The 12142-nt window shown below is 37.1% G+C and overlaps 2 protein-coding genes across 6 annotated transcripts in view; one reads left to right on the top strand and one right to left on the bottom strand.

Annotated features, from left to right (window-relative positions):
• LOC124414917 (serine/threonine-protein kinase Genghis Khan) overlaps window positions 1-1246 on the bottom strand; it is a 31298-nt gene extending 30052 nt beyond the window's left edge. The window contains exon 1 of one of the 5 annotated variants that reach the window (XM_046896087.1): window positions 956-1246. The gene's annotated coding sequence lies outside the window, so the exon portion shown is untranslated. Of the gene's footprint in view, window positions 1-24; window positions 89-955 lie in introns of those variants that run through there. The other 4 variants (XM_046896083.1, XM_046896084.1, XM_046896086.1 and 1 more) reach the window with 4 other exon arrangements.
• Window positions 1247-6915: 5669 nt separating this feature from the next.
• On the top strand, window positions 6916-9662 carry LOC124414934. The gene is made up of 3 exons (XM_046896125.1): window positions 6916-7424; window positions 7620-7809; window positions 8982-9662. Exons 1-3 carry the CDS (start codon window positions 7071-7073, stop codon window positions 9209-9211), a joined length of 774 nt encoding a protein of 257 aa, XP_046752081.1. The 5' UTR covers window positions 6916-7070; the 3' UTR covers window positions 9212-9662.
• Window positions 9663-12142: the final 2480 nt, after the last annotated feature.

The raw sequence follows: 12142 nt of genomic DNA, 5'->3' as shown, positions 1-12142 counted from the left end.
AGCAGGAAATACCAAGCCACCTACCTGCTCATGTTTTTAATCGGAAATGTCAATCATCTGTTAGATGTAAAGACATATATGGTTATGCATAGCTTTCATTCAGAATCAGCTGTAAGGTCTTGAAGTTGTTCGGAAATTACGTAACCAAGTGAGGTGAGAGAAGTGAGTTTATTGAAAAAAATAAAAAAATTGTTAAAAAAATAATCTATCGAAAAGAGTGCGTCGATAATTGGTCATGATTATTTTGATCGTTCTGCGTTTATGATAATATGTAAATATGATCTACGACCTCGAAAAACGCAAGTATGTGCGAATGATAGTCAATGGGGTAGGGCAGGTCGGTAATTTTCGTACGTTTGACTTTCGGATATGGGTATAGTGTTATACATTGTATGTACGGACGTATATGCACATACCTATTTCGATAAAACAGAGCTAAACCCGATTCATCTTTTCTTTTTAAGACCACAGAAAGAAGAGAGATAGACAAGATAGATTGATAGATATTATACATATATATATATATATATATACACATGGTGTGTGTGTGTGTATACGTATAGGTGAATGTGTATAGAGAGAGAGAAATAGAGGGACACCGAGAGAGAAAGTTACGTCGTACGACGGCGAAATGTTAATGAACCGAAATCATTTGCGGTACACGAAAGTCAATTTTTAATTATACATACATCGTGACTAGCTCGAATGATACCGTGCGTCGGTCGTCACGTTAACGAGAAATTGCGATATTTTTTTTAGGCGAAGGGGGAGAATAAAAAAATAACGCATTCATGAAGTCATGGGCGAGATAGTTTAAACGTAGTATATACATAGGTATGCACGTACAATAATATGAAAATTTGCAAGGCTAGGTAGGTAGCTGAGGACGGTAGGGGAGTTTGGAATGGCACATATCAGGTGGGTTTGACGTATCCATGTATAAAAATCAGTTCACCTGCCACGCAGCAGCAGTTTTCGTTTAAATATATTCGATTGTTTATTACGCACACAGTTGTTCATTTAATTACAATTACGGAGATCATACATTTCCTATCGCCACTTCCACTTCCACTTCCACTTCCACTTCTACTTCCACCTCCACTTCTCTGGTATCAGCCAGTTCGCTATGCTTCGACCCCCTGGTCAGTACCCGTATTCCCCCGTACTGCCCGCACTGATCTCGTGTTCCCGTGTCCCGTGTTCCCGGAGGCCATACGCAGCTCCCTTTTCTCCATACAAAAATATGGCAGCTTCTCTGACCGATGTCATTGGCTAACTAATTTATAGACGGCCAGCGAGGGCCCATGAAGTAGAACGTTGACGGAATAATTTGAAAGCGATTACCTTTGAGCAAATTTCCGCGACCAGTATTCGGCCGGTAAGTGGGCCCGAGTGGTCTGGGGCAATAGGAATTTTGTCAGCGTGCCGGTAGCCTCTTTACCAGCGGGAGCCGTTCAATACCATAGAGCTAGGAGTAGGATGACGGGGCTCATTACCGCGGTGACGGCGACCACTGAAATGTAATAGGACTGGATCCCCGTCTCTGTCGGTACAATTCTGTTTAACATGTCAAGTCAAGAACAAGTAATCGAATTAACGGAATGCAGTGACAGAGGAAGAATTGACTTGGCATAAAATTAACTTTTTGATGATGATATACGGCACTTGATGTGCGCATGCGCGACTCGGTAAGAAAAGGACAAGGATATTACCAGCCATAGTGGAATTCTACCGTGCCACTAGCAAGCTATCTCTCTTTATAAGGTCCGTCTAATACAAGAGAATGGTCGGCGGCGTTCCGGTTCCAGCAACCAAAGTGATGAGAGACAAAGATATATATTTGAGTTGCTGCGTCTTTTACTAAATCGGGTGTAGAGCGAGAAACGTTATAACCGATATATACTTCACTCTTTCACTCCTACGCTAAACTTTCTGTACACGTGAAGCTATATAAGCGCAGTAGAACATGCTCTAAGCTGGCTATAGAGGGTAGAGGTAAGGGGGACTGTAATCAAGTATAGCAAAAAATTAAGTACTACATACAATTAAAATGGTGTTGCAGAAGCAAAAGTTTCACGTTTAAAAGAAATCGTCAATCAGATTGAACTATGATTGCTTATTAGCGCCATTCTGGTGACTTGTTGAACCACTATTCGTCGCTTTCTGGTGGAAATTTTTTCAGTCGAAGCCTTAGAGCATATAGTGCACGGAGGATTCCAGTCTCATCCTGTCCCCTTAATTACCGTTAATATTAAGTTTTATTTAAACATAAGTACTGTTAATATAATTATTTTAAGTGCTTATTTAGTATCAAGATAAGTAAAGTAAAGTATTAAGTTACGTCTACAGTCTAATAAACTATGGCAAAGTGTCATTGTTTGAATAAAATTATCACTTTTTTGTCACAGTATGCATTAGCACATCAATGATTTCTTCAAATCCCAAAAATTTGATCCAAATACCAAATTCGTAAAGCAAGTTGTCTTTCGAACAAAAATTATCCGTTTCGTTACAATTGTGATGAATTCGTAGGTGTAAATATAATACAATATGTTATTATATATTATATTGAAATATATATAACATATTGTATATTTCATATTCCATATTTATTAAACCATTCAACTTTATATAAGTCTGCGTCATATCGGCAACGCAGTTGCCTATACAAAGCCCACCCGTAAAATTCTCATAGAGTTGAATAAGGTCACCTGTACATACATAGGCTAGTTGAAACGATGCAAGTACAGTAAATAAAACTATAGCTAAAACAAACATAACGTCATATAGGATAAAAGAAGATAAAGAAAAATCCAAATAACAATGGAGAAAATAGTATCAATCACACGAGTTATCACAATGCAGAAAAAAAAAAAAATAAATCTGGTCCATTAATTCAATCTCAAGTTCATGTTAGAGCATAGACTTTAGCGAACCCCTTACGAACATCCTAATATATACCGTATATACTCTTTTAATTTTCCTTTGATCACGAGTTTTTTTACCACATAATGACTACAGTTCCTTAGGCAGATTGTTGTAAATTTAATAAATAGCTATATATAAGGTATTCCACACCAACCCAGCGGCATTTTTCCCTGACCCCCTACGATCTATTCCATTATTTTTTATTTCATTCAACCTACAGAAAAACGTACTCTGAATTTTTTTCAGATTTTTCGAACCAACCGGTCTCTCAAAAAAAATTAATGAACCCCCGTTTTGGCCAGAAAAAACGCCCGCTCTGAAAATTTTTAAAAAATTCACGAAAATTGTGCGTCACAAAACAAACATTTTAAGCCATAAACCATAGTGGAAGTACCTTTTTTTAATGTTTTACTTAATTTTATAAGTTAGACAAAATTTTTTTTTGCCCATTTTCGTACATTTTTTGTATACAATGTGTAGAGCAGCACACCTTTATACTACATACTTATCTATACAGGGTGAATTTAAAGTGACTACACTCGGCTCTGGATATAACAAACAAACCCCGCGGCTGGGGCTCCACGCGCTCCTTTCCGAAGAAAACTCAGGAGCGTACGCTCTTGAAAAATACTCTGTAAAACATTGAAAAAAGGTACTTCCACTATGGTTTATGGCTTAAAATGTTTGTTTTGTGACGCACAATTTTCGTGAATTTTTTGAAAATTTTCAGAGTGGGCGTTTTTTTTGGCCAAAACGGAGGTTCATTAATTTTTTTTGAGAGACCGATTGGTTCGAAAAATCTGAAAAAAATTCAGAGTACGTTTTTCTGTAGGTTGAATGAAATAAAAAATAATGGCATAGATCGTAGGGGGTCAGGGAAAAATGCCGCTGGGTTGGTGTGGAATACCTCATATGTAGTAGGTATTTTTAGTGGCAATCGTTTTTGACACTTCAAGGGGTTGAATACATTTACTTCTTGTTTTGCTTAAACTATTTTCATGTTTAGTTTTCTGTAATATACGATAATAATTATGCGCATAATTACTGTGCAGAATATATACTATAATAAAGGCAACATACACTCTTCAAAATGTCATAAAAAACTTTAATTTACCATTCACGCGGGCACTAAATTCACGATACTACGCTCTTGGCTTAGAAAGAGAGAGATACTCCTTTTACTCTTTTCTTCTCTGTCTTCCCACTTTACGGCCAGAAGGCTCCGTCCATGTATGACTACATGCTCGAAGGTTACATACCAATGACGTCATGTGCGGGCATATTCTAAATGGTTGAACCGGCCAGATCAGGGGTTTTCCCCCTAGATTTAAGAGATTTGCAATTGTCTAGGGGGAAATTTAGAGGGAAAGAATCTTCAGGGTTTTTTTCAGGGGGTTTTATTTTGACCTTATAAGCTTTGAATTCACGCATTAATTGCCTTATCAGTTGAAATGGATTTTCGATCAGAATTAATATCATTCTAGAGAAATTTATGAATTTGTTTTATTTGACGTCTTTCAATGCTCGTTTCGATCTTTGCTGCGACAATGAGTGCGGCAATACCTCGACCGCATTTGTTTGGGGCTTGTCTCGGCCGTTTGTGCTCAGCGCAAAACATGTGTCATATAGGGTGCGTTCCGAAATTAGCTGGAAGCGCAAAAAATTCCCTAGGACAGAGCCAGAGCTAGTCACAAAGTTGGCAGCGCAAAAGAGATAAAAGATTATTGACAGCTCTGGGAGCTAATTTCGGAATGCACCCATATTCATAATGCTGTAACATCCGACCGGAACGTCCGTATGTTTTATTGTTTATGATTATTCCCTAACATTAGTTACCAACTAACCAAAACTCTAAATGTGAGAACTCTGTAAGAAAGTCATTCAAGGAAACTGCTTAACCATCTGAAAGCCCCTAGATGAGGCATAACAACCATTATCATTAATCAAGAGTGCAGAAACCATATTAAAGGATCCTCACATTACAGGAGACTATGATATTATTATTCTATTATCACAATTTACTAACACCATTATATCAAAATATTATACAATACCTAGTTGCAAACACGGAGTTTAGAGCCACATTATAGGCAACCTGCGCTACAGCCTACAGCCCACGAGATAGATAAGACTATAACATGAAGACATATAATCAATATAATATAAAATTAATAACATCAGAGAAATAACCTGTAAAGGTCAGGGATTGCGATACCTCCAAATACGTAAATACAAATTATTCAACATTCCCTTCCAAAACGCCGTATTGTAGGCAACGCGCCCAAACTTTGGAGGTAACGTAGACGTCTATTGCAGAACCGTACAGAACGCCACCTAGAGAGTGTATCAGTAACATAATAACAAAATCACCGAAGGTAAACTAACTCACGGGATGATTCTGTAGGGCGAGGCAATCAAAAGGTAACTCAGGAAAATAATAATGAATAGACTATTATTAAATCATCAAAATCAAAACATCCACATTATTTTTGGAGACGAAGTATAATAGTGTTCCAGGATTAATTATCTTCTATAAAATATATCAAATATTATATTAGAGAACGCTCTTGTATCGCAGCTAAACATTAAGCAAGCAAATTAATCAATTATCTTCTATATAACCCTTCATTATATTCCCTAGCATACTAGAACATTCTAGAAATAAAAGTACGCTTGTAATATAACGCCCCGTACGCTCGAGAACACCGACATTGTATAAAATCAAAACCAATATAATGATGTAGGTAAAGCTCGCACGGATTCAACCCTAGGAAGCGGCGATCTCGAGCATACGCGCGTTACGCGCCCGAAGGCCACCTCATAAAGTTGTGTTAGACCCCCTACTTCTTCAGTACAACTACCAAGGGACCGCGCACCTATCGACGAATACACTAGCGCGTTGCACCAACACACATATACATGAAACTCATACCCGTAACATACACTAATTCAAATCCTAAAAAACGAATACCACTCTAGTTCTCAATCTTAGAGAGGGGGTATGGAGCAAAGAGTTGGGGCACAGTCCAAAGTCCAACTTTGCACCCAACACCAATAAATCCCATAGCATAACATATCAGCCTAGTTTTAATTCTTAGAATAAGGGGAAGAAATGCGTTGTGTGGGGCAATGCTCGAGGAGAGGATTTCACACCCCTATCGTTACCGCTCTGAATAAATACGAGCACCCAGCGATCATTCGCTCTCTTGGTTTTTATCTCCAGTAGCTACAATTACTCAGTAGATCCTCGCGGTAAAATCCTCTAGCATTTGCATTTCGACAACGAATCTCTGCCCGATTCATTATCCAATTTTATATTATTAAAATTTGTTCATTCTTATTCTGTGTGTTTAATCAAAATATATTCTACTTTAAACCAATTCCAAATCTAAATTCTGTGTTCATTTAAAACAAGTTCCTTCATCACGCCTATACCACAGTTCCGGAAGAAGCCGTCTCATAAAAGGTAAGGTAAATGTTATTCTAATAATTTATAACAATTTCCAACTCTCCGTTAATATCCAATTACGCGAATTCGATCAAGTTGTCCATTTCACTTCAGTGATTAATCGATATTGGCGACCCACAACTACTGATGTGAAGTCTAGCTAAACATCCGCGATAATCTCTAGTGGCAGTTTTGGGGAATTTTCGTGGAGTGCCGCTCTGACGTCACAATGCCATCCGTATCCGCCATTTTATTAGGAAAAAATCTAGGGGATTTTTATTTCCAATTTAGGGGGATTTCGGGGCAAATGTTGGTAGCTTGGAGGGTAGCTGATTGAGCCATCTGGCAACACTGAACCGGCAATGGATGTGCAAGAACGCACCTCGTTTCCTCTCACCGTGGTGGCCGTGGTGCCATGCATCCATACATACATAATTTATTAAATATTATATAATATTATTGATAATATATTTATGTAACATAAATGCATGCATAAATACCACAGACTTCTATGTGTATATATAGAAATCTGTGATAAATACATGCGTACAACTGATTTTAGGAGGTGAATTTTTGTTGCGATTTGAATTGGTGTATCATTAAAAAATCTACAGAGCCTACAAGTTGCCTGGGATATTAGAGCATATACTGTATATGCTTTAAGCCTGGGATACAGAATTTACAACACCCAACGATGTCATCGGCATTGTATTCTAATAGTAGATACATTATAATCACAACTAATCGCAGGCTGAATGTCGTCACCGCATTTATCAAAAAGAGCAATAATAATACCAGCCTTGCAAATAGTAGCAGAAAATTCGCAGTGAATCGAAGTTTATCTTGTCGAACACTGTCAATGCATCGTTATTTCAGCACTCAACAGAATGAAAGTTTTGGGAGGTCCTATATTCCGCTTATGGACTATCCTAGAAAATATGATGCGGGATACTGTGAAGTGTTTAAATACGATACAACGTTACAGCACCATTTTCCTAGAATCTACCAAGACTTTGACTTTGAGGAATTCGGCAGAGGTTCAGTCGAAGTGTGTATTCATTTATTTCAGTTTAATTTCCTTGCAATTACTCTCACAGTATTCTGTGAATAATGAAGTAGAAAAACAAAATTACCAGCTTACATTTATATATGAAATTTTCCCTTTTTGGTAACTTTGATTTTCATTCACCTCCACAGTTTATTCTAAGCACTACTGTCTCATGCAGATTATTCATTGTTCCAGGCTGTACTCACTGTATCAGACGCTTTGTCTTTTGAAGATTATGAGGGTTTAGAAGGCATCGTTACCCCGGATGCTATAGAGGTTCTAAAAGGCAATGTATCCCGGATGAGCAAGAAGCAAAAAGCAGAGATTGCCATGGATAAAGAAAATTTAGTATTCTATTGTCCTATCAGCATCAATATCCGGGATGGTAAGGATTAATAGCTCATCCTGGTTACATTATTTCTTTGTGAATTCGAAGTAACTTGAAGCAGATTTCAAAAAGTTTTTATCGCCATTCTCTGAACGGAAGAAAGCAATATTTTTCTGGCTTCGATAATTTATATTTTGTTAAACTATCCATATTCAGCACTCAAGTGCAAAAATTGTACAAGTTTATTCAGTTAAATTAGTTATGAAAGTCCAGCTGATGACAACTTTGAAAAAATCACTTGATTCGATTATTTTTTAGATGCTTTTGATCTATCATTTTGAAGGTTCATAAATTTTCCATCAAATCCACCAAACTGACTTTCATGAGTTGGGGAAATACGCTAACAGGGTTTCAATCCTCAATACCAAAAGATAGATGCTACCATATATTTTGGTAGTCCATAATGAATTTCACGTCACGTATTATCTTCAAGTTGTAGACCCCTTGGCCCTACAGTTCAAGTTCCAATAGTACATGCTATAATCAACAGCGAGATCGCTTACACGTCGAGGTATTTCATGGTTTTGCTGAGCGTTCGAAGTTGCGCCAATTGTACACCTCTCATGACGTGTAAATACATAACTGAGATACCATGCTCTCACCCATGATTCTCATATTTGGTCTGATCAATGTATCATAGCTCTTACACAATACTGTAGACAAAAAGGTTAAATAATATCCATCACAAAAGAAGTTCTAGCTCATGATAAAATCTTCGATACTTTAATTGTTACCGTAGCAAATTTGCAGTTACTTTCAGAATTACAGCAAAATCTATTTATTGGTGTTCAGAGGTTTCGATGGTTAGCACGATTCCCCATAAGTTGGCAAATAAAACCACTCTTTTTCCATGTTATGCTATAATAATGGACTATTTTTCATTCAAATTCAACTATTTACTTCAGTTACATTTTGTAAGCTGCTATCACACCATTTTTATTCATGTTGAGTTTCTCAACTGGATTATACACCCAATATATCTATCACCAACGTGGTACTGAAATTTCTTTCTAACACAGTGTGTAATAACTTGTCACTTTTGTTTTAAAGTATGATTTTATAGATAATGTTTAGATATTTATTATTTGGTATCCTTTCTCATCTTTCGCAATCTGTTATAAAGTATTCACAATCTTGTTGTTACTTATTGCGGACACAATTGTTTCCAGATGAATCTCCAAAGATTGTCGAAGTACTGATGTTATACCATTTTCTTCAAAATTGGAGAGGTTTCCAAGGAGCTCCTATACATACCCTGCTTGCAGCACTGGATAACCCGTTTTATCTATGGAACACTATTTGTTGTAACTACAGATTTGTCAGACAATACGGCCATATGGATAGTTCATGGCTTATTGATGTAGTGAATCACTTCAGACTATGTGAAGTGAAGGAATGAATGGTATTGTAACAACGGTTTTCTCATTCTTTTTATCGCGTTGCTCTATTGAATGTTTGAAACTATATAAGAAAAAATCACATGGGCACAAACTTGGAGGAATTTAAAATTACTTTGCACTCAGTTATGCGTACTTAACTTGAACGATTCCCTAATTTCTGTTTACACTAAATTTTTCCCAAACTGATGGTTGAACATGAACGCAGTATTAGTAGCATAGCTTAGAGTGTATCTTTATGTATGTATCTTTATGTATCTTTAATCAATGCATAAAAAATGTCAAAGCCTTTGTGGAGAAATCTCATTTATATCTACTTGATGCTATGAAATAACTTTGTAAATATAACCGAGTGTATTTGGGACGACACATCTGTTATCAAAATTTATCTACAGTTGACATGTTTACGTAGCGTCAATCAACCACGTATGAAAGTTGCAATTAAATTTCAATTCAGAGTTAGATTTCGATGTTTTGCGGTATAAAGATAATTGAATCACGTTTAACTATTTTTTTAATGGATATCTGGATGTGTATACAGATTTTCATTAAGCCATTAACATGAATTAATTTCGTTTTCCAACTATAACGCAAAATTCATAAACGATTGTGATAAAATTTGATTCCCCAGTTTGGCTTCATTTTATTTGAAACTGATTAGGTTTCGAGCAAAATCTGCAGAGCTATCCTTCAGTTATTTGCAAAGATAGAAATCTTGATTTTCTTGCTTGTTAAATTTAAAAAAATAATATGACATAGTGTAGAACTGAAAAGCTTGTGTGCTTTGCTTCACAACCATTGATTTCGGACCATCGTGATGCAAATGTTTGCATTCCACGAAGTCGTATTGTCGGATCTGTTGAACAATATCGTTTTGACAAGGCGCAGTGCACTTCTACAGTTAAACCGACGAACAGCTGCAACAAATTGGGAAGAATGTGACTTTAAATTTTGCAGAGTTTGAAACATAATATACAATGAAAACACTATACACTTAACACTTTACTTACATAATCGAACTCGATCGAACAATTCTCTAACTGGTATTCTCTCAGTAATGAGTTTGGTCAACTCTTGTCACATAAATACCTACAGGTATTATTTTTTATTCAAAACTTTGTTGATACTTACACATAGAATTTACTACCAACAGATTATCATTGCATTTGCATGTAAATACTTCAGCTTTTTCATCACAAATGGATTTGCTTGAGTTTCTAGAAATCATTAAATTAGCACATCATTACCTCCACCATCGACGTATGGTATGGACCACGCTTAGGCCGGTAGAATATGACCGGCTGGTAGAAAGAGATAGCGACCTGTGGAGGTTAATCTCCGTCTCTTTCTATTCAAGAGCGTAGCAATATGATTTATGGGGCCCCAAACGCACTGGGCAAAAAATTTTGAATAAAATGAACGCTAATTAAATTAGCAAACTTATAGGGACCCAAATAAGTAATTTCAACCATAAGCAAGCGTAACACTAGTAAAAAAATGTATCAATGTCATTGTAACATACGTGCAATCGGGTGACGATATTGATAGAGGCAGGATCCTCAATTAATACTTTTGTAACCCGCAACAGAAATTGCGAGTTTTTTTTTTTTATGACAGAGTAATTATTGTAAGTTTCAAAATTTAAAAACTTCAAACTTGTAGTGCGACACAATGTTCCTAGTAAACATTGAGAATTAGTTAGGATAAAATAAAAATGTACATAAATTAAAATTTTTAAATATTGGTATATTTTTTTTTTCTTCCTCAAAAATGTTCGAGAATTTTCAATGAAGCACCTAGATTTTTTCTTGGCCATTCGTCATTCTTCTAATACTGGGGCATCGGGGGGATGTATCTAGTACGTCCCTGACGCGCCCTACGAAGCAATCTACACAGCCAATCAAATTCTTTGAGAGAGCAATTGAACTCCACCTCGTTCCCTCTTTGTCTAACTCTAGCGGACACTTTTCGAAGGCCTTTATGTTGGGATCGCGTAGTCCACACTTTAGGTGCATATAAAGACCCGTTGTACACCTCGAAAACGCGGGGATGCAAAACTCCTATACCGCTCAAGCGATCAGAGTGAAACTTGGGCAGTTAATGCCTTATTTTGGCAAAAAGTGGAGCGTCTTTTTACTTTTTCATTATTTTTGAAAAAAATTTTACAGATTGGTTACCACCCACAGAAATTGGCCAAATTTTTGCAGTTATACTGAATGGATCGAATTATCCGGTATGATGCCACTCGGTGGTGATGAAACACACATTTTGAGCCCAATCCCATGAGATTTGATGGTGAAATGACGAAATGGCAGCTGATCTGGTTTTCGCTTACGAAGTACACCGAAATCTCATTTTGGCGACATTTGTTACCGATATTACGCGCATGCTGGTAATATATGTGTGTAATGTCGGTAAGAAAATTACCGACAAATGTCACCAAAATGAGATTTCGGTGTTCTTCTTAATCGATAGATCAGCTGCAGGCAATACGAAGCAGGTTATGTTTGTGTCAACAACTTTGGGCATACCAGCGCATGCGTGATTAGACAAAGACAACCAAACTCACTAGTGCTGTCTCTTTCTATCGCCTGCTGATTTTCACTTACGTGCGCTCCTATGGCTGCTACATACATACATACTCTATTCTTATATCTCTATGTGGTAATTGGGGCCGTACCGGTATGGTGCAAGGAATTCAGGTGTGCTCTGAACAGAGACGCGCAGTAGCTGTCACGTGTTATAGCGTTTTCCACTGGCGCACCGAGTGCGCACTGACTCCAGTTTTTCACATTAGAGCAACTGAGACACAGATAAACTGAGTGTGTGCTTCTGTCTCACTTACCCGCGTGTAAAAATGTGCACCGAGTTCCCCAGTGGAAAACCCTATTAGCCCGTACGTGACGTCACACAGTGTAGTTGAATCTTAGAGC

The sequence above is a fragment of the Diprion similis genome, chromosome 14, assembly GCF_021155765.1.
Source record: "Diprion similis isolate iyDipSimi1 chromosome 14, iyDipSimi1.1, whole genome shotgun sequence".
Taxonomy (NCBI): Eukaryota; Metazoa; Arthropoda; class Insecta; order Hymenoptera; family Diprionidae; genus Diprion; species Diprion similis.
This window is presented reverse-complemented; position numbering and strand designations above follow the sequence as displayed.